Raw genomic sequence first — 24,780 nt, forward strand, 5'->3', positions numbered from 1 at the left:
GCATAACAAATGTATAGATATTATCTTTTTATTTAATATGATATTGGCATGAAAAAGATCACAGTATATCTTTGAATGCAACTAAAGCATTTGTCGAGAGATTTTTGCTGTATTTCAAACGAGTCGAGTTTTATTAAATATTTTCACCATTTTCGCTTAATTAATTATCGTTTTTTTATATTCTTGCGCTCCTTCTAACATTCATAATAACGTATCTCCCTTTCATACCATCTTTGAACGCTTACTACGGGGCCTTAATTTTTTGTTTTCATTGACAGATTGGATGCTCTGCCCACGGCGCATCCCGTTTCCATGAGCGTGTCAGATCCGGAAGATATCGAAGCAGTTCAGGACGAATTGTCCTACCACAAGGTAAGTCAACTTTCTAAAACTACAGGGTTTTCTAATAAGAGGCGTTATTTTGAATAGCCCGCTATTTCGGTAGATGTTACTTTGACAAGTAGAAACTACGCTATTAATAAAAATGGAACGATACACGCATTTTTTTTTTTTTAATTTTTATTCCAGATCTCGGGGAGGGTGGTGCAATCCCACGAGCTCCATATTATACATAGAATATATATAAAGTAAATATAAAAAATATATATATTGTAAGCTTTAACAACGCATTGAAATTATTAAAATTCACTTGAGTGAATCAAATGCAAATCATCTTGAGTGATGAGGCCCATTTCCACCTCAGTGGCTTCGTCAACAAGCAAAATTGTCGCATCTGGGGCTCGTAAAACCCAAGAGTTATGGTTGAAAAGCCTCTCTATCCTCAACGTGTGACTGTTTGGTGCGGTTTATGGTCCGGCGGAGTCATTGGACCTTACTTTTTCGAAAATGAGGCTGGAGCAACAGTTACGGTGAATGGATTGCGCTATCGAGAGATGATTAATGATTTTTCATGACCAAAATTGGATGTTATTGATCTGGACAGCGTTTACTTTCAACAAGACGGCGCTACGTGCCACACAAGCAATGAAACTATTGATCTTTTACGATTGAATATCAAAATAACACCTCTTATTGGAACACCCTGTATTATACTTATCCTGGATCCACACGCGACACTCGTTTCTTCGTGCAACACAAAATAATTTATAGGAGTATCGACATCGAGTCAATCTTAAGCATAAATAATATGTAGGCATAGTGTTACTTTATCCAACAATGTGTTCTGTATTTGCAGGGCGCCGCCCTTGTCGGCATGGCTTGGGCGGCTGCAGGGTCCGGGGCCAGGGCGGCTCTGAGGGACTTCCTCTCTCAGCACGCTCGCAGCGCCGCAGATCCCAGAGACCTCTGGAGACTTCTGGGAAGACGTGCCAGAGCGGACCTGCAGGTTTCAATTTCTTTATTTTCTTAAGAGGAATACACGCAAAAAAATGTGTATATGTATATTTTTTATTTTACTTTAGCTGCAAACTGGAGACCATAAATAAAATAATGGCCCTTATCATCTTTCGGAATGCTGTACAGCAGGTCTTTAGGAGGAAAAAAAAGGAGAGGGAGAGATTGGCAATGACACAGGTATGAGGGTGGTGAAGAATCTGGGGGTTAGTGTGTCCAGAAGGTGATGGATCGAGAGAATCCTGTTGGAGAGGTCAAAACCTATCTCTCCCGATACGACAAGACCAAGACAAACCTCACCCCATGACATACAACCGGACACACCCGCTAAGTCTCCAAACACAGTGAACCACTTGGGATGACCTATGGCAGAGGTGTTGATTATCCAATAAATGGTTACCGGGGCGGAGGTACCCATATCCGCCTCCCAAATTGAATATACAGGGTGTATCGGCACGTACCCGACAAACTTTAACCAGCTATTCCTTAGCATATTAACCAGCTATTACTTAGCAAGTATCGCTAATGCTAGGAGCATTCATTGCGGAAAGTTCACCGCGGAAAGTTCATCGCGGAAAGTTCACCGCACACAAAACTACGAACTACAGCCTCCATGGATGAATGATTACCTACGGTTCTTGGCTACAAATCCGGATGTTACCGGTTCAAATCTCGGCGTACAAATGCACTTGTTCCAGTGTAGAACACAACATAAAATGACCTTGTCCGTATTTGCTGACTAGATTTGAATAGCCAGGTGCTTTATTCTTCCCCTCCCACTACCTTTAGCCTTACAACATACCTCAATTGGGGATGGCATAGTCTCACTGGCTACAGACGATTATTCGCATAAAAAAAATAATGTTTAAAATGGTACATATTTTGTTTATATTATCTATGATTGAAACCAAACAGTATTAATCCGTCAATTTTATAAGTATTTCTCAACTTGCGGTCGAAACCTTAGGAACTTATAAAGATGTACATTTGAATTAATCTGTTAATTTCCATATTTGAATATAAAGCTTGGTGTTTTCTCTTTCTAACACCGTTTTGTTTATATTTCTAACTGTAACGGTAAGAGAGATACAAGGATTTCTATTAGACCTTATGAGCTGTTCCGAAAAGCGAACAAATTATGTCTACAGAATAGCTTTTTGTTCCCAAAGCCGAACAAATTAGCATGAAGAGTTAATGATGCTGACTTTGTTTCCAGGTTGTTATGGAAAGTTGGACTGAACAAGCAGGCTATCCTCTACTGACTCTTTCACGGGATGGGGAATTGATTACTGTCAAACAAGAAAGGTAAATATTTAAATGTATTTATTTATTTAATAAAAGGCAAAACGTTACATATTACACGAAGTTAATGCAAGGAAAAATGTTACAATACTGGATAATTAAAAAATTATTACGTATATGACAAAAATAGGTCACAAAAACAATTTCAAGTCAAACAGGGGCAAGGTTTTGGTGGAGTTGACGACTTCTCTGCCATATCAAGACAAAATATTATTTGCGTAATTGTGATGTTTGTACGAATGTGGATGAGTGCGAGCGAGATGGAATGCTTCAAGATCTTATAAAAGGCGATGCACGTTAGTTGTGTGCTCTCTTTAGCTACAAGCGGCCCCCCAATAAATATCAGTACATAGATTACCTAAGAGTATTATTGCATACTACCTTACACAATAAAGGCATGATAATACTCCATACACTACATTAAAAATTAGTAAAAATCTTGCAATTCATAAATCTTAACTTCTTTTCAAAATTTTATAATAAGCCATTTTCTCAAACTTCTTGTAATTGTTTGGTTTCGATTGCCTCCTTATTGTACCTTTTTAAAATATCTGCTCAGAAGATTCTCATTTCTGAGCACAAACTGCCTCCTGTTTTATATTATGTTCTAGTTTTAATTTTCTTGTTTGGTCCTGCTTTTATTGTTATTCTAAGTTTTGTCATCGCTTTGTATAAACTGTGTATTTAGTGTTATATTATTCGATCTGTATTAGGTAAGGCACACTGTAGGAATAAATTTTTGGGGATCAGGTGAGAGGCACGAAATAAAAGGCGTGTCGTGAAGGTCACAGTGTTTATTTGTGAGTCAGGTGGCCGTAACGAAAGTTGACGCTGGACAGATGTATTCACCGGATGCTGGCTGTGTTGGCAGGTCAAGCGCGGGTCAGTGAGTCGACGCCGGGCGCTGCTGACCGGGACTCGATGACTGTCAGGCACTGGCGATCTGGGGAATCAATACTCCAGTGCTGACGGGAAGGCCGAGGGTGCGGCGGACCTTGTAGGCGGTTGAGCGGGAGCTGCGTAGACCAGTGAGGATGCTGCGTGTCATCGTGGTGGTCATGATGCGTGGATGAAGCGCTGGTCAGAGACGCTGGAACCAGGGCGCTGTAATCCGTGTAGCGCTGGCCAGGGACGGCAATCTGGGCCAAAGCGGTATGATGATGTCCCGATGGAGTCCGCGATGTGTACGTGCGAAGCCGGGTATATTGTCCTTCGCGCAAAGGCGCGCGGATTATCACTCGTGAGATTTATCCACTGGCAGCAGATTGATGACTGACTGACTGACTCGCTGCGTCGGGCTTATTTATACTGTTCGGCCGGTGGCAACAGTAGGTAGTTGAATTGCAACTAAATTCGAGGCACTCGCACAGTCTGTGTGTTTCGGGAATCTTCGACAGCGCGGCAATTATGCATAGGCGGTAGACTCGAACCTTCTGGCGAGTTGTCGTAATATGCCAGACTGACTGCGCGATAGTATTGTCGCCGGTAGGTTGCTTTGTTTTGTTTACTTATTTCGGCTGCAGGTACGTAACTCGAGAGTAGGTCCTAAGTAGGTCGAGCGGTTTATTATTACTTAGTTAATCTGGATTCTTCTCGACGCCACAACACCCCCTTCCCAGCAGCTTGCTGAGGGCTGCGATAGAAGAAATAGCTCGGAGACGAACGTCTTTAAAATGTGACACTTCATAAATTTTTTTTTTGCGAAAACACATGTTCACAACACAGGCTGATGATACACTCAGATAACCTATTATGGTGGCACTATTATCCGCGCTGGTGCGGAGATGGTCTGGTGAATTGAGAATTTGATCACTAATACTAAATACCGTTTTTAATTTTGTAATAGTAAAGCGCACTTGGGTTTATGATTTAAAACATTTCAGAGATGTATTATAGTCTTATTTAATAATTAATAATAATTTATTTACATGTATCTTTCTAGGTTTCTGTTATCTGCCGAGGTACCGCAAACCAACATGAGTCTTTTTCCGTCTCTACTGGACATAGAGATCTCTCTGGGCGGCCTGGGAGAACCCGAGGACAGGGAGAATCTCCTTCTGTTGCAAGGAGACAATGTTACTTCCACTGTGTCTCCTGGAAACGGTAAGCAAATGGTTCCATGACAAACAGAATAGTAACCAAACAGAACAGTAACCAAACAGAACAATGAAAAAAGATAACAGTAACGAAATAGAATAGTAACCATGTAGCAGATTTGAATCCACTGTTGCAACAATTAATAGTTAAATTAGTTTGCAACCATTGTAAAATTTAAAACGGCTATAACCAAGAGGGTCGCCATTGTATCAATCTGAAAGGGAACCAACAACGGGTTGTTACGTTTGCAATAATGAAAGAATTAAGAATTTCAACAAAGCATTTATTTTAACAACGTAAAGTGCAAGAGCAAGAGACCTCTAAATAACAAAATGTTACATCCCAAGGCGTTAGCGTCAGAACGAAGTTCTGTGCGCTCGGATATTATTCAAAATTGGTAGCAAATGAATGAAGTGTGACAAAGTGTGAAACATAATATTCTGACCTATTTAACTAGAAGAAGGCGCCAAACAACACATTACGTGTTATTAAATTTAGATTGGAGCAAAACGATGACCAGAGAAAATGTTTGACAAAACTACTGCGTCATTTCATGCCGATAAAATGTCGTGATTAATGTCGGTAGAATGTCTTCTGAAGCGCTCGCTCGTGTCCTTCCCCGAATCGCGTGGTTCCCAGAAGGCTGCCCGAATGGTACTAAATTTACCGTGTCGCCCGTCTCTAGCTTCCTTCTAGAAGCGCCAGTGTGTAAACGTCACAAAATAATAGTGAATACGTAGCAGGCAACATTAGACTGCTACAACCAAAGAGAATAGAGACATACAGAACCGTAACAAAACAGAATAGTAATCAAACAGAAGAGTGACAAAACAGAACAGAGACAAAACATAAAAGTTACAAAACAGAACGATTCAAAATAGAATAGTAACCAAACGGGACAGAGACAAACAGAAAAATGATAAAAAAAATAACAGTAACCAACAGAACAGTGACAAAACAGAATATTAACCAAACAGAGCAGTGCCAAAACATAACAGTAACCAAACAGAATTGTAACCAAATAAAATAGAGGCATAAAAGAAAACACGTCACCGACTTTTTCAACCATTCACTACTGTATATCATATTGCTACTATTAAAAAAAAACTACATTATACTCAAGATCCAATTCCTGTACAGAGATAATGAGAGATAAGTCGTCCTCGGGCGTCCCCGACTTCTACCACCATTAAAACCACTCTCTAAACATTTCTGGAGGTCAAGCCCTTTATCAATACGATATTGACGAAATACGTCATCTGTGATCAGTTAGCGGTATTTGCAAACACGGTCAGAATATGATTCCGACCGTCGATTGACAAAAACCACAACTTTTAGCCCAAAAAGGCTGTCAATATGCACGACACTAACTATAATTGCGATAACTTAAATTACGTCAGTGGAATTATTGACTTAGGTATATTGTTCGATAGCAAACTAAATTTTGTGTATCATATTAATAACATTATCAATAAGGCTCTTAAGACTCTTGGGTTTGTTTTGAGAGTTTCAAAAGACTTCAATAATTTAGGCACATTTATCATATTGTACAAAACCCTTGTTAGATGCCAACTAGAGTATAACTCTACGTTATGGTCTCCCTTTTACAATATTCATTCCGATAACATTGAAAAGATTCAACATAAGTTCCTGAAGTATATAAACTATAAATTGCATATTCCTGTAGAAAACATTGATTATAAATACTTAGGTACTAGATAAATTGTACCTATTAAAACTTTCTGAAAGAAGAATAAACACAGATTTAATAGTACCTATTACATAAAATACTTCATTACAAAATTCACTGTCCTGAGTTACTCCAATTAATCAGCATCCACATACCCAAAAGATCTTGCCGAAATTTACTACCCTTTTATTTTTACAACACCAGGACACTGTCTTATCAAAATTCCCCGATTCCAAGACTTCACAGTCTCGGAAATAAATATTCTGATCTGGGAGATATATTTCATCTTAAAAATAATCAATATAAATATTGTTCATTTCAATTCTTTTATATATCGAGACACAAATAGACATCTATAATTTCCGCAATATATATATTTTTATTTTTATTTTTTTATTATTAACTGGCTTATTCATGAATGGGGGTGAACTAACTAAGCTATTAGAACTGAAAGAAATTGTAAACTGAATCCATAGACGCAATTAACCTAAGACGCGATCAATTGATTCAGTTGTAACTTAGAGCAACAAAAGTTGTACGTCATAACTAAAGACTAATCAACTTCCTTTTTAGTGTCAAAAAGTACACACTGACTGCCAATACATATTAAAGCTATTATTTCAATTGGACATTGTCAATTTATTAATATTTTAAACTTTTACGTAGCCGATATTTAGGAATGTCAATTCAGATGCGCTAGTATTGCCAAAGCATGTCAATTTGCATTGCAAATATCGGTTTGGGTATTAACAGCGCGACCGTGCTCTGTAGATCAGTATAAAAACATCCGTAGGTACGCCCATCGATAGTAGAGTTGTCGAATTCACTGCGTTAGATCCCCTGGACCTTGTGAACTGCTAGCTTCGTATGTTTGCACATTTTTAACTAGCCCCAAACGCGTTCAGTCCTCCATTGGAATTGCTTGATTTGCCCTCTTTTCAAAATCTCTATCAGCTTGTCCATACTTCCCAAAAACACAAGCTCATCCACCTGATCCAAGTATTTATCAATTACAACTACATTGAACACTGTTTTCGTACTCTCTCTTTCAAACATCAAGACGTTGGATTTAAATTCATCAGTAAAGCATTCTAGACACGTATTTGGTTCATCCTATACACGAGAGACCATATTTAGGTCTTCCCCATCATGTTAGAATGTTCCTCAGGTACATCTATATACGTACGCATGGAACTTATCCGAGGTTCATGCACTATATAGACTTACTCGAGACAACAAATGGATTTAGCTTAGAAACCGGACGATATGCAAATCTTGCAATACTTAATTTTAAAATAATTCATAACTCTATCGATAGCCCATAGTAGTAGTCGCCATGACTTGTTTAAGATACCTTAACATAGCATAACACGAGGAATGGTGATATTGAATTAACTTTCTGAAACAGTGGATGTATTTAATTCCACTTTAAATAGCCTTGTTAGAGTGAGGTGATTGTACTGTAAATGGATTATTGTACAGTAATAATATTAATAAAATATGAATAACAACATCAGGATTCAACATACTAATCTGATTGCTCATTTCCGCACCCAATCCCTACAACTTATATCCTTTCCATGGTGCTTATATCTTTTGGTAGGTGCTTCAGACAGGCCCGAAGAAAAGGTCATGACCACAACCACACCGGCACCGATCCAACCGCCTCCAAAAAAAGAAAAATCCAAAGACAAATATCGCTATCGCTGGTACGTTCCGCTGACCTACATCACAGGACCCAGCAATGTATCCACTGCCAACACAACGGTCGCGCCCGACGGCACGGGACAGGAAGACGGCACGACTGCACGCCCCAGCACGACGGCCAGCACGACCAGCACCAGCAGCACTACACCGGAGCCCGGCAGAAAGGAGAGAAAGAGTGGAAGAAACGCTGCGAACGGAACCAATGCCTACGGGAATGGTTCGCAGCTAATCTGGATGAATATGACCGAAGGTAAGTTTTTTCAATTTTCGCTTTGAATTTTCTACTGAACATGAAGGAGAAGGTTCAGAGCAGGAAATGGTATGAGGGGTGGTGAGGAATCTGAGGGTCAGTGTGTCCAGCAGCGACGGACGTATAAATCCATCCCTCCCACTGCGGTGCAAGGGAGAGAGAATCCTGCAGGAGAGGTCGAAAGGTCTCCCTCAATCTATCTCTTTCGATCTGACCCGCCACGAAGAAGTGGGCAGACGCATCTGCCCCCAAGACGAACAACAAACCTCACCCCATGAACCTGGGTACCCCTGCTAAGTCGCCAAACATCGTGAAGCCCTTGGGATAACCTATGTTTGGTTGTTGTTTCGTTGGCAGACGCATCCGTTGACAAGACCTGGAAAACCTCACTCCTGCTATGTCAGCGGCCGAAGCTTGCTTCTTGGCGTGACCTATGGCAGAGGTGTCGATTATGCAATGAATGGTTACCAGGGCGGTGGTAGCCATAGTCGCCCCCCAAAATTAATAACTGCGATTTCTTATCAATTATATCTTCCTGCAAGCAAACAGTTTTCACACTATTAGCGAAATATGATCATTTATCGTCTTATGTTTTCATGTAGGGTGTTAAAGTATTTCTACTCGAAATATGTATATTGATGTTACGCAAATTTGGTGTTACAATAATCATTACATATTATGTATTACTTTAACGAGCTTTGGTAAAAAATTGTAGATGTAATTTTATTGCCCGATGACATTTTTTACATTATTTAAGTGGTTAAAAATGACGGTCCTATGAGAGATATCTTGTATAAGAGTTTGCTTGTGCTTTTGCAGTGAACTTCCGCAACCAGCGACACTTGGCTAAGTAGGACTCAAGTCACCTAATCAAATAAAAACGTCAGTCCCATGAGAGAATTCCAGTAATTTGCCAGTGTTATTACAGTGAAGTTCCGCATTCCTGCTGGCGTGTCCTGGCTGAAGTTGAACACGGGCGGGAGGGGTCTGTACAGAGCCAACTACCCGCCCGCCATGTGGGCGGCTCTGGCAGGGGCGCTCAAGCAGGGCGGCCTCAAGTCTGCCGGGGATAGGGCCTCGCTTATTGACGACGCCTTCACGCTGAGCAGGTGAGACATGCCGAAGATATAGTTATTTACTTATAAAATACACATTGAATCACCATACTAGGCAACTGCCTGTTTCATGGTGACCAATACATTATGCATTGAATCACCATACTAGGCAACTGCCTGTTTCATGGTGACCAATGCATTATACATTGACTCAACATACTAGGCAACTGCCTGTGTCATGGTGACCAATATATTATACATTGAATCAACATACTAGGCAACTGTGCCTGTTTCATGGTGACCAATACATTATACATTGACTCAACATACCACGGACAACCGATAATAGACAATGGACAGAACACAGATGATAGGTCATAGATAGACAACAGATCGCACACCGACGAAAGAAAACAGATGACATACCACAGACAGACGACTGACCACATGAAATACTACAGGCCATAGACATACGATTGTATACAGGAGACAGAACACACGGCAGATGATAAACCACAGACAGACAACAGACCAGATGACAGACCGCAGACAAACGACTGATCACATTTATTTATTTATTTATTTTATTTTAAATGCACATTTACAGTTATACATAACCAATAATACACATACATTTTATTTTAATTTATTAAGTAATAATAGCGTTTTTGAACTGGTGAATATTAAGTTGGAAAATATCTATATCAGGGGACAGGTAATTTAGTAACATAATCATTTTTCCGAGCGGCATTACTAATGGTAAGTTGGTTCTGCATTTTGGAACGACAAAGGTTCTGTGCCTGCGCGCTCTTGTATAATTGTCGGGGACATAAAACTCAAATTTTTCTATAATATCGGGAATACAGACGTTACCATTTAGAAGTTTATATGCTGTTATCAGCAAAGCAGTTTTCCTTCTATCGGTGAGGCTATTAATACCCAGCATGCCGGACAAAAAGGCTGATGGATATAACCAGGGATAATATCCGAAGTCTCTAAGATATAAATATCTCAGAAACTTCTTTTGTACTTTCTCTATCATTTGAGAGTAAGTTAAATCCATTGGTCCCCATATTACAGAACCACTTTCCAAAATGCTACGTACTAAACTATAGTATAGCACACGAATCGCGGCCGAGCTGCAAAAATGTCTGGAGTTGCTTAGCACAAATCCTAGCATTCTTAAAGCTTTGTTGCATATCGTTTCTATGTGGACGTGAAATGTTAAGTGCGTATCAAATGCGATTCCCAAATCTCTTGAAATAACAATGTGCTGAAGAGATGAATAAGACATTTTGTAGTTATAGTAAATCGTTTTGTTTGCCTTGGTGTAGCACATAATGGAGCATTTCTTAATATTAAACCCTAATTTATTGGTATGACTCCATTCGACGATAGAATTTATATCACTTTGTAGCTGCAAGCAATTTTCCAAAGATTTTATTAAAAGGAATAATGATATATGACAGGCCACAGATAGTCGACTGACCACATAGCAGACCATAGCGACTGACCATATAACAGACTAGATGACAGCCCGCAGACAAACGACTGATCACATGATATATGACAGGACACAGATAGTCGACTGACCACATAGGCCAGACGGATAACAGTAAACAGACGAGATACTGCAGACAACAGAAAGCTGAAACAGCACCACAGGCCACAGATGACAGGCTACAGACGATAAACAACAGATACTACAGACAACAGATGAAAGGAAACAGACGATAATAAAAGGCCACAGACATAGAACAAACACAGACAAAGGCAAGGCATAGACTTGCCTTTAGTCAAATATAAATGGTTTTTTGATGTTACCTGTACATGGTATATTCCCCAGGGCCGGCCTAGTGAATGCTTCCATCGCGCTGCAGCTGTGCGAGTACTTGGGACACTCACCCACTGCGCTGTCCCCCACGCACAGCGAGCTAGCCGTGGCACCGTGGCGCGCGGCGCTCCGCCATCTGGCCGCCTGGTCCGCGCTGCTGGCGGGCGCGGCGGCCGGGGCCCCACTGCGCCGGCACGTGGCGGCCGAGCTCATCGCGCCCGCCGCCAAATTAGCGCTCAACGGGGGAAACGGGTGAGAACCGAACACATCCAAATTAATAGCCCAGCCAATCAGAGAAATGGAAACAAACCAAGTTGCGCGGAGCAGGGAGGCGGCGTGACTGTATCCCTTTCTGTGATTTGTCATTAAATTAATTTGACAATATACAGGCCACTCGCATTGTAATATCACTAGAAAATCTGCTTACGAATTCGTTTTTGCAATGGCACACAAATTATCTGGTAAACATAAATTCGGAATTTTGCCACTTTTACAGATAAACTTGCCTCAGTAACAATCTTTTGTATTTGTTACGTGATAAATTACACTTCACTGACTGGGTGTAAGTATTTCGCTCCGTAAGTATTCTGGGCAATGAGGAATACATATGGTAGTTAGTCCCAGAATGTTTGCACTGAAATTAATCTGAGTATTATAATAGCTAAATCATCATTTTTTAATATACGCGCGCTCCCTCGTACACTCGTATCACCCTTTCAAACCATTTTCTTCTTCTTTTTAAACGCGTACTATGATGTATTAATTAAAGAAAGATTAGATATGGTTATCGAAAGGTATGATGGCATCGTTTGTTCCAGGGCCGCTGACAGGGAGATAGTCGAGGCTGCAGTGGAGTTTGAACTGCCGGACGCTGTCGAGTTCACCAAGAAAATGTTCGATGATTGGGCATATAAGAATGTCACAATTCCCATCGAGCTGCGAGAGGTCAGTGAATTATTCATATATATTTCAAATTAAGATGAAATATCATCCTACAATAAAGTCGGAATCTTAAAGACGTAAGTGAAAAAGCCGTGCACAGTGATATGCGACGGTGTATTGGACAGACCTTCGGTTGAATATGTCCTAGAAAATCTTTAAAATAAAGTGGAAATCTTAACGTAAGTAAATAAGTAGTGTAAAAAAATATTGGGCGCACGGTCCGGCGTAATGGACCGACCTACGGTCGAATTTGCCCTGCAAGGCCTAGAAATTTGATCATTCCGTGGGGTTTATTTGAATTATTCCTGATATATATTTTTTATATTACAAAAGAAAGTGTACAATGTTCGTGCCGCTAAAAGTGAGCATCGAGTCCCGGTACGATCAAGGATCCCTCTATCCCCCATCCATGAAGAAGGTTCCCGTTCTTACCAGAAGGGCGTGCTTTTGAAGATATAAGAGCTGGAAGTTTCGCCCTCTACAAATTTCTAGATCAGTCCAGAACATTCGAGAGTATTCGAGAGCATTCCACAACATTCCACAACATCCCGGAACATTCTTGAATGTTCGGGAATAGTCTGAAACGTTCTGAAGCATCTCAGATCATAATGAACTAAAAACGGGATTACAGACCGTTTCCTGATAAACTTTTAGTAAATTCATAATCGTGACAATACATTGGTATGTCGCTATCCGTGTCTGTCTGTTTGTGCGCTTAGATTTTCTAAACTATCCAACGAAGTTTGATAGGATTTTCACTATAATTTAGGGAAATTCTTCCGAAAGGTTTATGTTTATTATACATGGATATTATATTTATTGAAAGTAGAGTAAAGTCGAGCAACACCGGGTACACGTTAAGTTTATTTCTAACAAAAAAATTTGAAAGCTTATTAAAACAGTTTTTAGTTTTCGGATACGTTCAGAAATAATCCATTTATTTGCAAAGCGGAAATACAGCCTAATTTCCATTCCTAATTACAGCGTCTTCAAGCCTAATCAATATCTATTGATTTATCACAATTTTCTAAACTCTTTATGTTTTGAAGATCCAAAAATATATATTATTTTTGAAGATAATATCTATACCTTTGTTTTGCCGAAATGTTAATTATACGAAATTCCTCGATTGAAAAAATCGCAAAGTAAGCTTCAAAAATTATTAAAAACACGTTTTATTCTGTTATTTAATGTGTTATAGACATTGAAAAATTCACAGTGTATCTTTAAATGCAACTAAAGCATTTTTCGAAAGATTTTGCTCTATTTCAAACTAGTCGTGTTTTAATAAATATTTTTACCATTTTCTAAATTATTATGGTTTTTTTTTAATATTAGCGCACTCCCTCTAACATTCGTATTTACATATTTCCCTTTAAAACCATCTTTGAACGCTTACTACGGGGCTTTAAGAAATGTAATGGTAAATATACCAGAAGCCTGATGAAGCCTTAATGGCTGTTTAAAAAATGTAAAATTTAAAACACGTTTATTAGTAAGGCCTTTTGTATGTATAGGCGGTGTACAGTGCAGGCGTGCGTCACGGAGCCGAACCCGCCTGGAGTCGATGTTGGAGAGAGTACCGGCGCTGCACGGACCCTGTGGAGCGGCACGAGCTGCTGAGAGCTCTCGCCACCACGCCCGATCATTGGCTACTCAACAGGTAAATACAACCTATTAGTAGGTGAGGCCTTTTGTATGTATAGGCGGTGTACAGTGCAGGCGTGCGTCACGGAGCCGAACCCGCCTGGAGTCGATGTTGGAGAGAGTACCGGCGCTGCACGGACCCTGTGGAGCGGCACGAGCTGCTGAGAGCTCTCGCCACCACGCCCGATCATTGGCTACTCAACAGGTAAATACAACCTATTAGTAGGTGAGGCCTTTTGTATGTATAGGCGGTGTACAGTGCAGGCGTGCGTCACGGAGCCGAACCCGCCTGGAGTCGATGTTGGAGAGAGTACCGGCGCTGCACGGACCCTGTGGAGCGGCACGAGCTGCTGAGAGCTCTCGCCACCACGCCCGATCATTGGCTACTCAACAGGTAAATACAACCTATTAGTAGGTGAGGCCTTTTGTATGTATAGGCGGTGTACAGTGCAGGCGTGCGTCACGGAGCCGAACCCGCCTGGAGTCGATGTTGGAGAGAGTACCGGCGCTGCACGGACCCTGTGGAGCGGCACGAGCTGCTGAGAGCTCTCGCCACCACGCCTGATCATTGGCTACTCAACAGGTAAATACACTACCTAACCTAACCTAACCTACCGGCGTTAACAGTTTTGAAGGGTATTAAAAATCAACCGATAAAAAAGTTTTTTTAACCACAATACAAATCTTTTGGGCCTGCTAATAGCCAATTTCAAAGATTTTGTTAAATTTATTTTTTTGGATTGACTGAGGATTGAACCTTCTAACCCCGTGAACTGGAGTCAACCACGCTAACAACTTCACTGAATCTCGATCGGGTAGAACCAACAATTATTTTGTATATAAACTGCTGTGATTAATAAAATGCATTGTCATTGACAACGAGTCTGTCCTCCAAGTGTCAGCTCGATTGGATGTCGGGAAGTGGGTCAATTTCCACTTCAAAGATTTGCATTTATTTATTCACGAAAACAAAATCGAAATTCAAACAGATTTATACAAAAAATCAGCCCGTAAAAACATTGTATTTTTACTATAATACATCTTTTTCTAAATGTTTTTAAAACATTAAAATAATATATATTTTTTCGCAGATACCTGCAGGCGACCCTGGACCCGCGGCTGGTGGCGCCAAGCGACGCGCGCGTAGTGCTGTCGGCGGCGTCCCGACGCCAGCCAGGGCGTCTCTTGGCCTGGAGACACCTGAGGGGGAGGGCCCCCGACGCCGAGCTGCTGGGGGCTGTCACAGAACACATGGCCAGCGGTGATGACTTCAAGGAGGTGAGCCAAGACGTCCAACGTAGATTCCCACTTGACTACATTTGATTCTATTTTTAACCTTAAAATATTCTCATATCTCTAAATAGTATAAAATAAAGTCACTATCGGCGTCAGTCTTTTTGTGCGCTTAGTTCTTCTAAACTACGCAACGGATTTTGATAGGGTTTTCACTATCTTTTAGAAATTTTATTCCGGAAGGTTTATTTATATAATACATGAATATTATATTAATAGAAAGTAGAGAAAATTCGATCAAAGCCGGGTACATGTCAGCTAGTCAAATTAAAACCAGTAATTTTGTACGATTTTAAAAAAAAGTTTAATCCCACACAGGAGGCCAAGGTGGGAAAATATTTTCCTTGCTATCTTTGAGGCTGCTGTGTGGAGGGTCTTTTTTAATGAAAGCAAGGTGAGGAAGTTCTGGGAATGTAAAAGGTATGAAGGTTGGATAGAAGGCGGTTTCGGTACCGCCGCCCTGCGTGACCTGCCAGATCGGGAGAGGTTGGTTTGGGGAGACCCCTTGATTCTTACCCACTCCTCATACTTTTTTCCTTCCCAGAACTTCCTCTCTTTTTAAAATGCCCCTCCACATAGCATCACCAAAGATGATATAGACCCTTTGTTGGAGACTGCAAACCAATTCATGGCTTAAACATGTATTTCTTTTGTAGGTGTCAGACTTCTATGCGGAATTGGACATAGGCCCGGCGCTAAACAGATCTCTGGAGACCATCGCACTGAACGTGGCCTGGGTTGGCCGCAGCGAGGGTGACATCCTTAAATACCTGTCTCAGTACAGAACCAACGTCGACCACACCGTGTCAAAACCATAACTCGTAACATAAAACCATTTGTAAAATCAACACTTATCAGGATCGGACATGTCCTTCTTGAATAATTAATATTTTCTTCAGATCCGGCTCGAAGGACCAACATTATCTGAACCAGGAAAGGTGCAATTCGGTTCGACGGACATTATCCAAGCAAATCCAGCTTGAAGAACAAACATTATATGTTTCTAATTTTTCAGCTCGATTGATCAATTTGTAAATATACTTATCAGACCAAGATGTTATTCGAACTTACACTTACCAGAAATTGAAAAAATTATCCTTCCTGGGGGATTGATATTTTCTTTTTTAACTCACCTACAAGATCCGTCTCGAATGACCAACATGTTATTCGAACGCATACTTACCAGAAATTGATATATTTATCCTTCCTGAGGGATCAAAATTTGCTTTATAAACTCACCCACAAGATCTGTCTCGAAGGACCGACGTGTTATCCGAACGTACACTTACTAGAAATTGATCTGTCTTTCTTTAAATATCAATATATTCTCCACTGTCAAAATTCGTCTCAGAGGACCAACGTGTTGTTTGAAATTACAGAATTGGACTTTTTCGACTTAATAGTTCAAACCCGTTACAGTATCTGTGTCAATTTAAACTATACTCGCAAAGTTTGGACTTGGAAAGACTTCATGGACTAACCTATTATCCGAATTAACACTTTCAATGATTCTAAGACAAGGTGCGATCAAACTCTTCGTAACTTATGCTACCCAAGATTGCAACTTGGGTAACCTATTAACTATAAAAAATGTTTTTAAACTTTGAGAAACATAATGGTAGTAAGGTAGATCATAAATGATACCATGAACCTAATAAAATTGTCTCCAAGTTACCTCATCTATAAAGGTCCGTATTTAACCTTTATGTTTAATATTTAAACCAATCAAAACCGACATCTCTTTTAAAGGAGAAGAGTTTTAAGTGAATTTGATAAAAGTGTCTCTTTCTCGTTATAAACAAGACAAAAAGCTGTTTCTCAGTCACGTTTCGGAAGCTATACACTAATAAAAACAATCTTAAGTTTGTGTTATTTTCAATGAAGTTACAATACATCTAGACTTGCTCTTGTCTCACAGACTCAAGATAAAATGTGGCAAGTAAAAAGTACTCTTATGTTTCCAGTACATTCTTAATTCAAACGTTGTTCACGTATGACAAACAAAGGACAGTCAAAGAATATAGCGTTTAAACACGGAATACTGTGCGAGACGACCTACTGCTATTAGGTTCTCCTTATATTTGTGGGTATTTTCGAATGAAATCTCATTTATTGAATGGTGAGAACGTTTTATCATCACGCACGAGGGCATTTTTTAATCCAATATACTTTCAGGTAGGTAGGACAAGAAGTTACGCGACGCGTGGCAGTTTAGTACTGAAAGTACGAAATTGAAAGCAATACTTAATAATTGTCTTGGTTTTGGCTTGCCACTGAGATTTCTACAGAGCGTCTCTATATATATTGTAATATTATTGGTTATTTTGAGTAATCTCTGATTGTGTTTTTCACAATATCATTATTGGTTACTCAGGGCCTAATGTAACCCTCAACGTGAACTATTGTTACTCCAAATTGATGAAAACTGTTTTGGAAAACTATAAGTGTAGTTTCATATTAACAATAATTATATCTGTATCGTATTTTCAGTGATTAACTAATTATAATGATAAATCCACCAGTGTCAAAATATGTAGAATGGGTGTCAGCCATCTTGAATCATCTGTCAAACTGACAGTTGCCAGAATCGAATGCTGTGATTGGTCAATCCATTTCAGGCAGAGATTTTTCAAATTTCTTAGGTGGTTTTTACCTTATCTGAGTAACATGTTGATCAACTACTCGTTGAGTAAATAATATAATAAAATAGGTACTTACGCTACTCGCGAGTAGAGTTAATCGACAGTTTATTCAGAGGCGATGAATTACCCTCTTAGTTTTTTGTATGCAATATTTTTAATGTAAATTTATAACTGCTTTATTCGTAAGGTGTTTTTATGTTTAGAATTTGGGTTTTGGACAAAAAAATCAATGGAAAAATGGTTGATTTTAGAATTTTTTGTACAGATGTCAAATTCCGCTTCGCGCTAAATACGCATTTTTTTAAATGACAACTTTCAACTAAATTACTGCAAGAAACAACTATTTGAATCGGGGGAGATGATAAAAGACGCAATACAGTTCCATTTTGTTCTCAGTCAATTAAAGTTATTTTTGAAGGTTAGGAAATACGTATAAATTATTTAAATAATCCAATTAAAGAAGAAAAATAGAAGTGCCTTCCATACAATTTGGGGGGCCGGAATGGGTACCGCCGCCCCGGGAACCATTTATTGGATAACCAACACCCTTGACATTGTCTAGGTCTTGGCGGGGGATACGCGTGCCCATCGAGGGAAAATGGTTGAGGGAGACCTTTCGTACTCTTCAGCCGGACTATCTCGACCGAATGCTTTGCAGGATAATGGGAGGGATGAATTCAATCGTCTGTCACTCCTGGTCACATTGACCACCAGATTACTACCCACCCCTCATACCATTTTCCTTCCCAAAACTTCCTCTATTTTTTCAAAAAATCCACACAGCATCCCCAAAGATGACAATGGACCAGTTCCTCGTTAAAGATGCAGTTTCTCATCTTCCTCGACTTCTATTATTGTTTCCAGTAGTAATTAAGTTGAAATCGAGTGTTTTTTGTTTTTGTTTTGTGTGCGTGAAGCGAAATTCGGCAACTTCACCGTGCATTGTAAAAAAATGAAAGAAATTGAATAATATTTTCTAATAATAATAATGACGTAGAGACTTAGATAGTTAACTTTCGGACCAAATATCTAAACAAAAGTATGAAAATTTATCCGTAGATTTTCTAAAAAAAATATCAGAATCTTAATTTTGAGGTGATTTGACAATAGCTTTGACGGTAGTTTCAGTAATAAATTATTTGAAAACAAAACTATGAGAACCACTTTATGTATATAGAATATCGTAATTGATACAAGGTGGGTCAAAAGTAATGTCATAAATTTTGCAAATGGCGTCAAATGTCATTGTGGTTTGACATTTATGTTGTACAGATAGATAATTAGTTGACAACAAGCAATGGAGCGATACACAACTGAAAAATGCGGAATTATTGTTATTGTTAATTTAAAAACTTATAACAAAATGGCAGCCAATTCAAATTATGACATTACTTTTGCCCGCCTAATTAATCCAACCGGAAATTGGTCAAATAAACAGTAACAATAATTCGGATAAATGACCGGATAAATCGTCAGAATGAAAATTAAACACGACTTTAAAAAGTGATATAGGGTCATGGAAAGTGATGAAACAAAAACTAGGTTAAATAGGTTATGTTTATAACTATTTAACCCTGTATTTGTTTCATCACTTTTCATGACATTATATCACTTTTTAAAGGTTGTTGTCATTGTGGTGAGTTATCATGCAACCGTATCGCTACATTGCTTGTTGTCAACTAATTCTCTATATGTCTACAACATATAGGTAAAAGCATAATGAAATTTGACGCCATTTGTAAAAATTATGACATATTCATGTTATCAAAGGTTCCATGATAACTCAACACAGTGACAATTCAACACACCTTTAAAATGTGATATAAAGTCATTAGAAACGATGAAAAAAAATTAAACCTAACCTACATAACCCAGTTAATAATTTTTTTTGTTTAATCACTTTCCATAACTTTATATAACTCTTTTAAGATGTGATGAATTTTCATTTTGATGATTTATCATTATGATATAACTCACCGCAAAAAATCATTCGCCATATCTTCAAAACCATTTCATCTTCAATTGTAAATATTTCAAACGGTTTTTGCATATAAAATGGGTATAAATGGGAGAAAGTAAACAAACTTCGGGAAGTAATTGCACACGATGGTAGAAGTAAAAAATATAAATAACCTTTTTAGATATTTCGTTGTTTTTTTTCCATAGAATAATATTCTTTTCTTCATGCAAACAATTCAATTATTGAACCTGAAAACTACCTTAAAACGTTGACATTTAAAAAAGTTTTAAATCTTTTTTACTTGTATTATCACGTAGAATCACTTCCAGAAGTTTTTGCAATTTACGGACACCTGTATAACCCTTCAAGAACGGTGGTTAATATTTTATAATAATTAAAATATTTACCGATCACACACTGTTATGATGTTAACCTACGGTCTTCTAAAGGTTAAATGTCAAAACGAGGAATTTTATGTCAGATATCTTTGCCAAAAATTCTTTGAGAAACTAAGTATTTATAAAAAATTTAATTAAAAAACAAATGACATATCTATTTTTAAGTACCTAAGTAAGTAAGTTTAAAAAAAATTGTCCAAACGTAATTTGATTTTCAAAATATCTGAAATATTAATTTCTAGTCATTGAAGAGAGGAAAATAGTTATGCCAGTCATTTTTGAATTAGCGTGTCATTGCAATTATAATATGGTAGGAAGAGATTAAAGATTAAATTTGTCATGAAACCTCCGGATTTGATCTATGATAATTTTTACACAATTTAAAAAACAAATTTGCTATATTTGTTTGGTCATTTATACGAATGTTTTTGGTGTGGATTCTGCAGAACTACGCTCAAATCAAATGTCTTTAACCCTCCGCTGAGCGATTAGGTCTAACCAGACCTTTAAAGATGCATAACTCATTTATCTGGCTTGTTAGAACGAAACGGTTTTGCGACTTCCTCAAATCGTATATTTGGTAATGGATTTTTTTTTCAAAATCTGTTTCGTGTAGAAACACTACAAGGTCTGTGCAGACCTAATATATATATTTTGAAGGTAGTTGGTGTGTGTTCTCGAAATTGGATGCTTGTTAGAACGTGTTTTCGAGGGTCCTATGATAACTCAACACAGTGAAAATTTAACACACCTTTAAAAGAAGCGATGAAAAAAAACTAACCTACAAATCTAACCTATGTAACCAGTCAGTGGCTGAGTTGACATCGCGTTTAGGTCCGACCCAGGTGTAGTGTGTTCAATTCCTAGGCTGACTAAGTCCTCCATCACAACACAAGCAAAATTTTCCACTTACTGTGGTGGTAGTAGTAAATTTTTAAATATTATCAAGTCATTCGTAACCCGGGAATGTTTGTCTTTTTGTTTTAATTTTATCACTTTTCATAACTTTATATCACTTTTTAAAGGTGTGTTGAATTGTCATTTTGATAAGTTATCCGATTACCATTTTCGGTGTGGTTCGTAGTCGCACTGGCCCGACAGTTAGTAATTACATACACGGAAGAACGGGCCACTAATCCAAAAGTAAGCATACCCGCACATTAAACAAGCTATGTTTGTTTTCAAAGTTCTGGTAATATTTTTTATACAAATTAAAATTGATTTAAGGTCTATACAGACCTTGTTGCATCAATTACCGCATCCCGGATGTCGCTCCTCGGTAGGGTTAAAACTAGTTTGGTTGTTTTCAATTCGTGTCATAATTTAAATGGCGCATTTATTTTAATGGAGGGACAGAAAAAAACTAGCAGCAATTTTATGTTTTGATGTTGCTTTCTGCTTGACTCATTTGTAACCAGAAAATGTTTATCTTTATAAATAAACAAAATGTATATCTAAATATTCACACGAATCCATTTATTTTCTAACATGGAATCGGTTCTGCCAATAAACGTGAAGACATCTTGATTTGCCAATCGGGTTTAGACGGCTATGGTTTTCTAAGAAAGCGGTGCTTGTTTAATAGCGGCCGTAATGTAGCGGTATGACGTCACCGTCACTAAAACGTTGTCTATGCAAACCAGATGACGTTGGAACATCCTAGAGAGCGTTGATTGCGTCAACATTAACATTACCTGGCGCCGCACAGTGGGCTGAAAATCGCCTTTCATAGACATAGAGACTTGAATTTTCAAGGGTATTTTTTTGGCTAGAAATGTTTCCGCTGATCATTACTATGCTATAAAATTTCGTATGAAGCAATTGCGTGTACAAATGAAGGATTTATCATTTTTTTAAGAAAAAATTGTATGGCACTGACATTAAAAATGAGGCTATCTCTGGAATCATAAGATTTCTAGCCAAAAAAAATACCCTTGAAAATTAAACTCTCTATGTCTATGAAAGGCGATTTTCAGCCCACTGTGCGTCAGTTTGAAGAGTGGAAAAGGCAGGATCGATTAGCGGGGAAATAAACGTGGCTGCCGTAAAAAACTCACGCGTGTGCCTGTGACGTCACAAACCGACGCAGCCGTGGCCCGCTATGTGTTGATATGTATCACAGATACACGAAGATAAAGCCACGTATGAAACGTAGCCGTGTGCAACTATCTGTGGCCAGCTTAAGACAGTATTGATGTATTTTTATTAAATCTAGTTTTAAGACTTGGTGTGTTTCTTGTAAGGTGTATTGACATAGTAAAAAGATATTTTCTCATTTACTAGACATGGTTGTGTAATTTTATTGATAAAAGGTAGAACACGGTTAATGCGCACTTTAAAAAAACACTTTGTATCAGTTAGATAATAGTGAGAAGTAAATATTTCAGTATACGGAAAAGTTATTTCGTTCAAATTAAAGTCACTATACGCGTCTGTCTGTATGTGCGCTTAGTTCTTCTAAACTACGCAACGGATTTTAATAGGGTTTTCACTATCACTTATAGAATTTCTTCTTGAAGGTTTATTTATACAGGTTGTATCGACACGTACCCGACAAACTTTAACCAGCTTTTCCTTAGCACATTTGGAGTAAAAAATGTTATGGGCACTTTGCTGTGCGGTAATATTTTTTTTCAATTAAAAAAAAAAAATTATAAAAAAAATCCACACTCCGTCACTGTCATTGGCATTGTTTCTCGTGTTCAACAGCTGTTATTAGCAAGTGTGTCAAAAAGCGTCTTCGCTCTTTCATACACACTAAATAATAATAGTTAAAAATGAGACGAATGGTGCCGTGCCATTTCGTTGTGATTGTAAAAGCGCGCCAATGTAGGTACGTACGTATATTATTCAACGAAACTCGAATAAAATATTGCCAGATGGGTTTTCAAACTGTGACAAAGGATAAAACAGTGGTGACACGTGGTGAAAATATGAATGGTGAATTTTTTATTAAAAAAAAATGTTACCGGACAGCAAAGTGCCCATAACATTTTTTACTCCAAATGTGCTAAGGAATAGCTGGTTAAAGTTAGTCGGGTACGTGCCGATACACCCTGTATATATAATACATGCATATTATGTTTAATGTTAGTATCTTTTCTTATCTTATTTAACATAAAATAAACTTTTTTCTTATTTTGTGAAACCGCACAACAGTCCCAACTGCTCCCAACCGTCTGGAGCCAGTGAGACTATGGCATCCTCAATTGGGGTATGTTGCTGAAGATAGTGGGGAGGGGAATGAGATGGGGAAGATGAAGGTGGGGAAGCAGCTGGATATTCAGATCAGGTCGAAAACGTTTCAATTCTGAGTGGTGGTCTTAAACAAGGGCGTTACTGAGAGTATCTTCCAAATTTACTATTTATTTTTTTAAATTACTAAATTGTGAACTACATTAAAAATTATTTTGCACGCAGAGATTTGAACCTGCGACCTCCGGCTTGCTGACTAGCAAGTATCCTGGCCATCGAATTTACATAAAATAGGTTCTTAGTTTGGGTTAAATAAAAAAAAACTATTTTAATATCATTATGGCTTGAAGAAAAGACTTCATATTATCCGTTTTTTTTAACCCCTTCAGTGTTTTAGGGTCATTTATGACCGGGCGTCCGTATTTTATAAAACTATTGTTAACTTTTTTTCTAGCATGCAGAAATTTTATACTTTTATTGACGTTAGAAAGATAAATAATAATTCTTTCCCGTTTGCCTCAAATTTTAATAAAATCATAAAAATAGTTCTTTTTTATCATTATTTTTTTTATTATACAAGATTTTCCAATAAGAGGTGTTATTTTGATATTCAATCGTAAAAGATCAATGGTTTCGTTGCTTGTGTGGAACGTAGCGCCGTCTTGTTGAAAGCAAACGTTGTCCAGATCAATACCATCCAATTCCGACCATAAAAAATCATTAATCATCTCTCGATAACGCAATCCATTCACCGTAACTGTTGCTCCAGCCTCATTTTTGAAAAAGTAAGGTCCAATGACTCCGCCGGACCATGAACCGCACCAAACAGTCACACGTTGAGAATTAGAGAGGCTTTTCCACAATAACTCTTGGGTTTTCCGAGCCCCAGATGCGAGAATTTTGCTTATTGACGAAGCCACCGAGGTGGAAATGGGCCTCATCCACAGACATAGGAATTAATAGACGAGAAGATAATGGCGAGGGGTAAAATCAACTGTTGAAGAACGAAGGGGGTTAAGCTGACTGTGATTCGTCAATAAATCAATCTGACAGTAAATAGGCATCTCGCATTATAATATCACCATTTAGTTCTTAAAAGTAAAATCTGCTTTTAAATGAATAGACATTTTTACATGGGAGCGCAAATTACTCGCCACGTTATGAACTAATTTGCGAAGTCCAAATTCGGCAAAGTAAATTTCTTCTGTTTGCAGAGTCGTAGTTAGTTTCAGAGTATTTAGTTAAGACACTTTTATAAATGTTCATAATTTACTTCCCAGCAACCAACCAGCTTTGTGTTTCGCGTCCAGACGTTTCTCGATGTGATAGTAACAACTGATTCATATTATACGATGTGAATATGCTTAAAATAAAGTAAAATAATGCTTATATATGGAATGTAATACGACAATTGG

General features: G+C 38.3%; 1 protein-coding gene across 1 annotated transcript in view; it reads left to right on the plus strand.

The window, feature by feature from the left end:
• Window positions 1–16,401, plus strand: part of LOC149416465 (leucyl-cystinyl aminopeptidase) — a 61,794-nt gene extending 45,393 nt beyond the window's left edge. Inside the window, exons 13-25 of the mRNA XM_089642004.1 lie at window positions 279–372; window positions 1,196–1,345; window positions 2,570–2,658; window positions 4,598–4,758; window positions 8,046–8,399; window positions 9,328–9,508; window positions 11,301–11,540; window positions 12,107–12,233; window positions 13,748–13,893; window positions 13,948–14,082; window positions 14,137–14,271; window positions 14,969–15,155; window positions 15,827–16,401. Of these exons, the coding sequence (XP_089498130.1) occupies window positions 279–372; window positions 1,196–1,345; window positions 2,570–2,658; window positions 4,598–4,758; window positions 8,046–8,399; window positions 9,328–9,508; window positions 11,301–11,540; window positions 12,107–12,233; window positions 13,748–13,893; window positions 13,948–14,082; window positions 14,137–14,271; window positions 14,969–15,155; window positions 15,827–15,988 (2,161 nt within the window). The 3' untranslated portion in view covers window positions 15,989–16,401. The remainder of the gene's footprint in view (window positions 1–278; window positions 373–1,195; window positions 1,346–2,569; window positions 2,659–4,597; window positions 4,759–8,045; window positions 8,400–9,327; window positions 9,509–11,300; window positions 11,541–12,106; window positions 12,234–13,747; window positions 13,894–13,947; window positions 14,083–14,136; window positions 14,272–14,968; window positions 15,156–15,826) is intronic.
• Window positions 16,402–24,780: the final 8,379 nt, after the last annotated feature.

Source organism: Hesperophylax consimilis, chromosome 17, assembly GCF_061612785.1.
Source record: "Hesperophylax consimilis isolate HC1 chromosome 17, BYU_Hcon_1.0, whole genome shotgun sequence".
Lineage (NCBI taxonomy): Eukaryota > Metazoa > Arthropoda > Insecta > Trichoptera > Limnephilidae > Hesperophylax > Hesperophylax consimilis.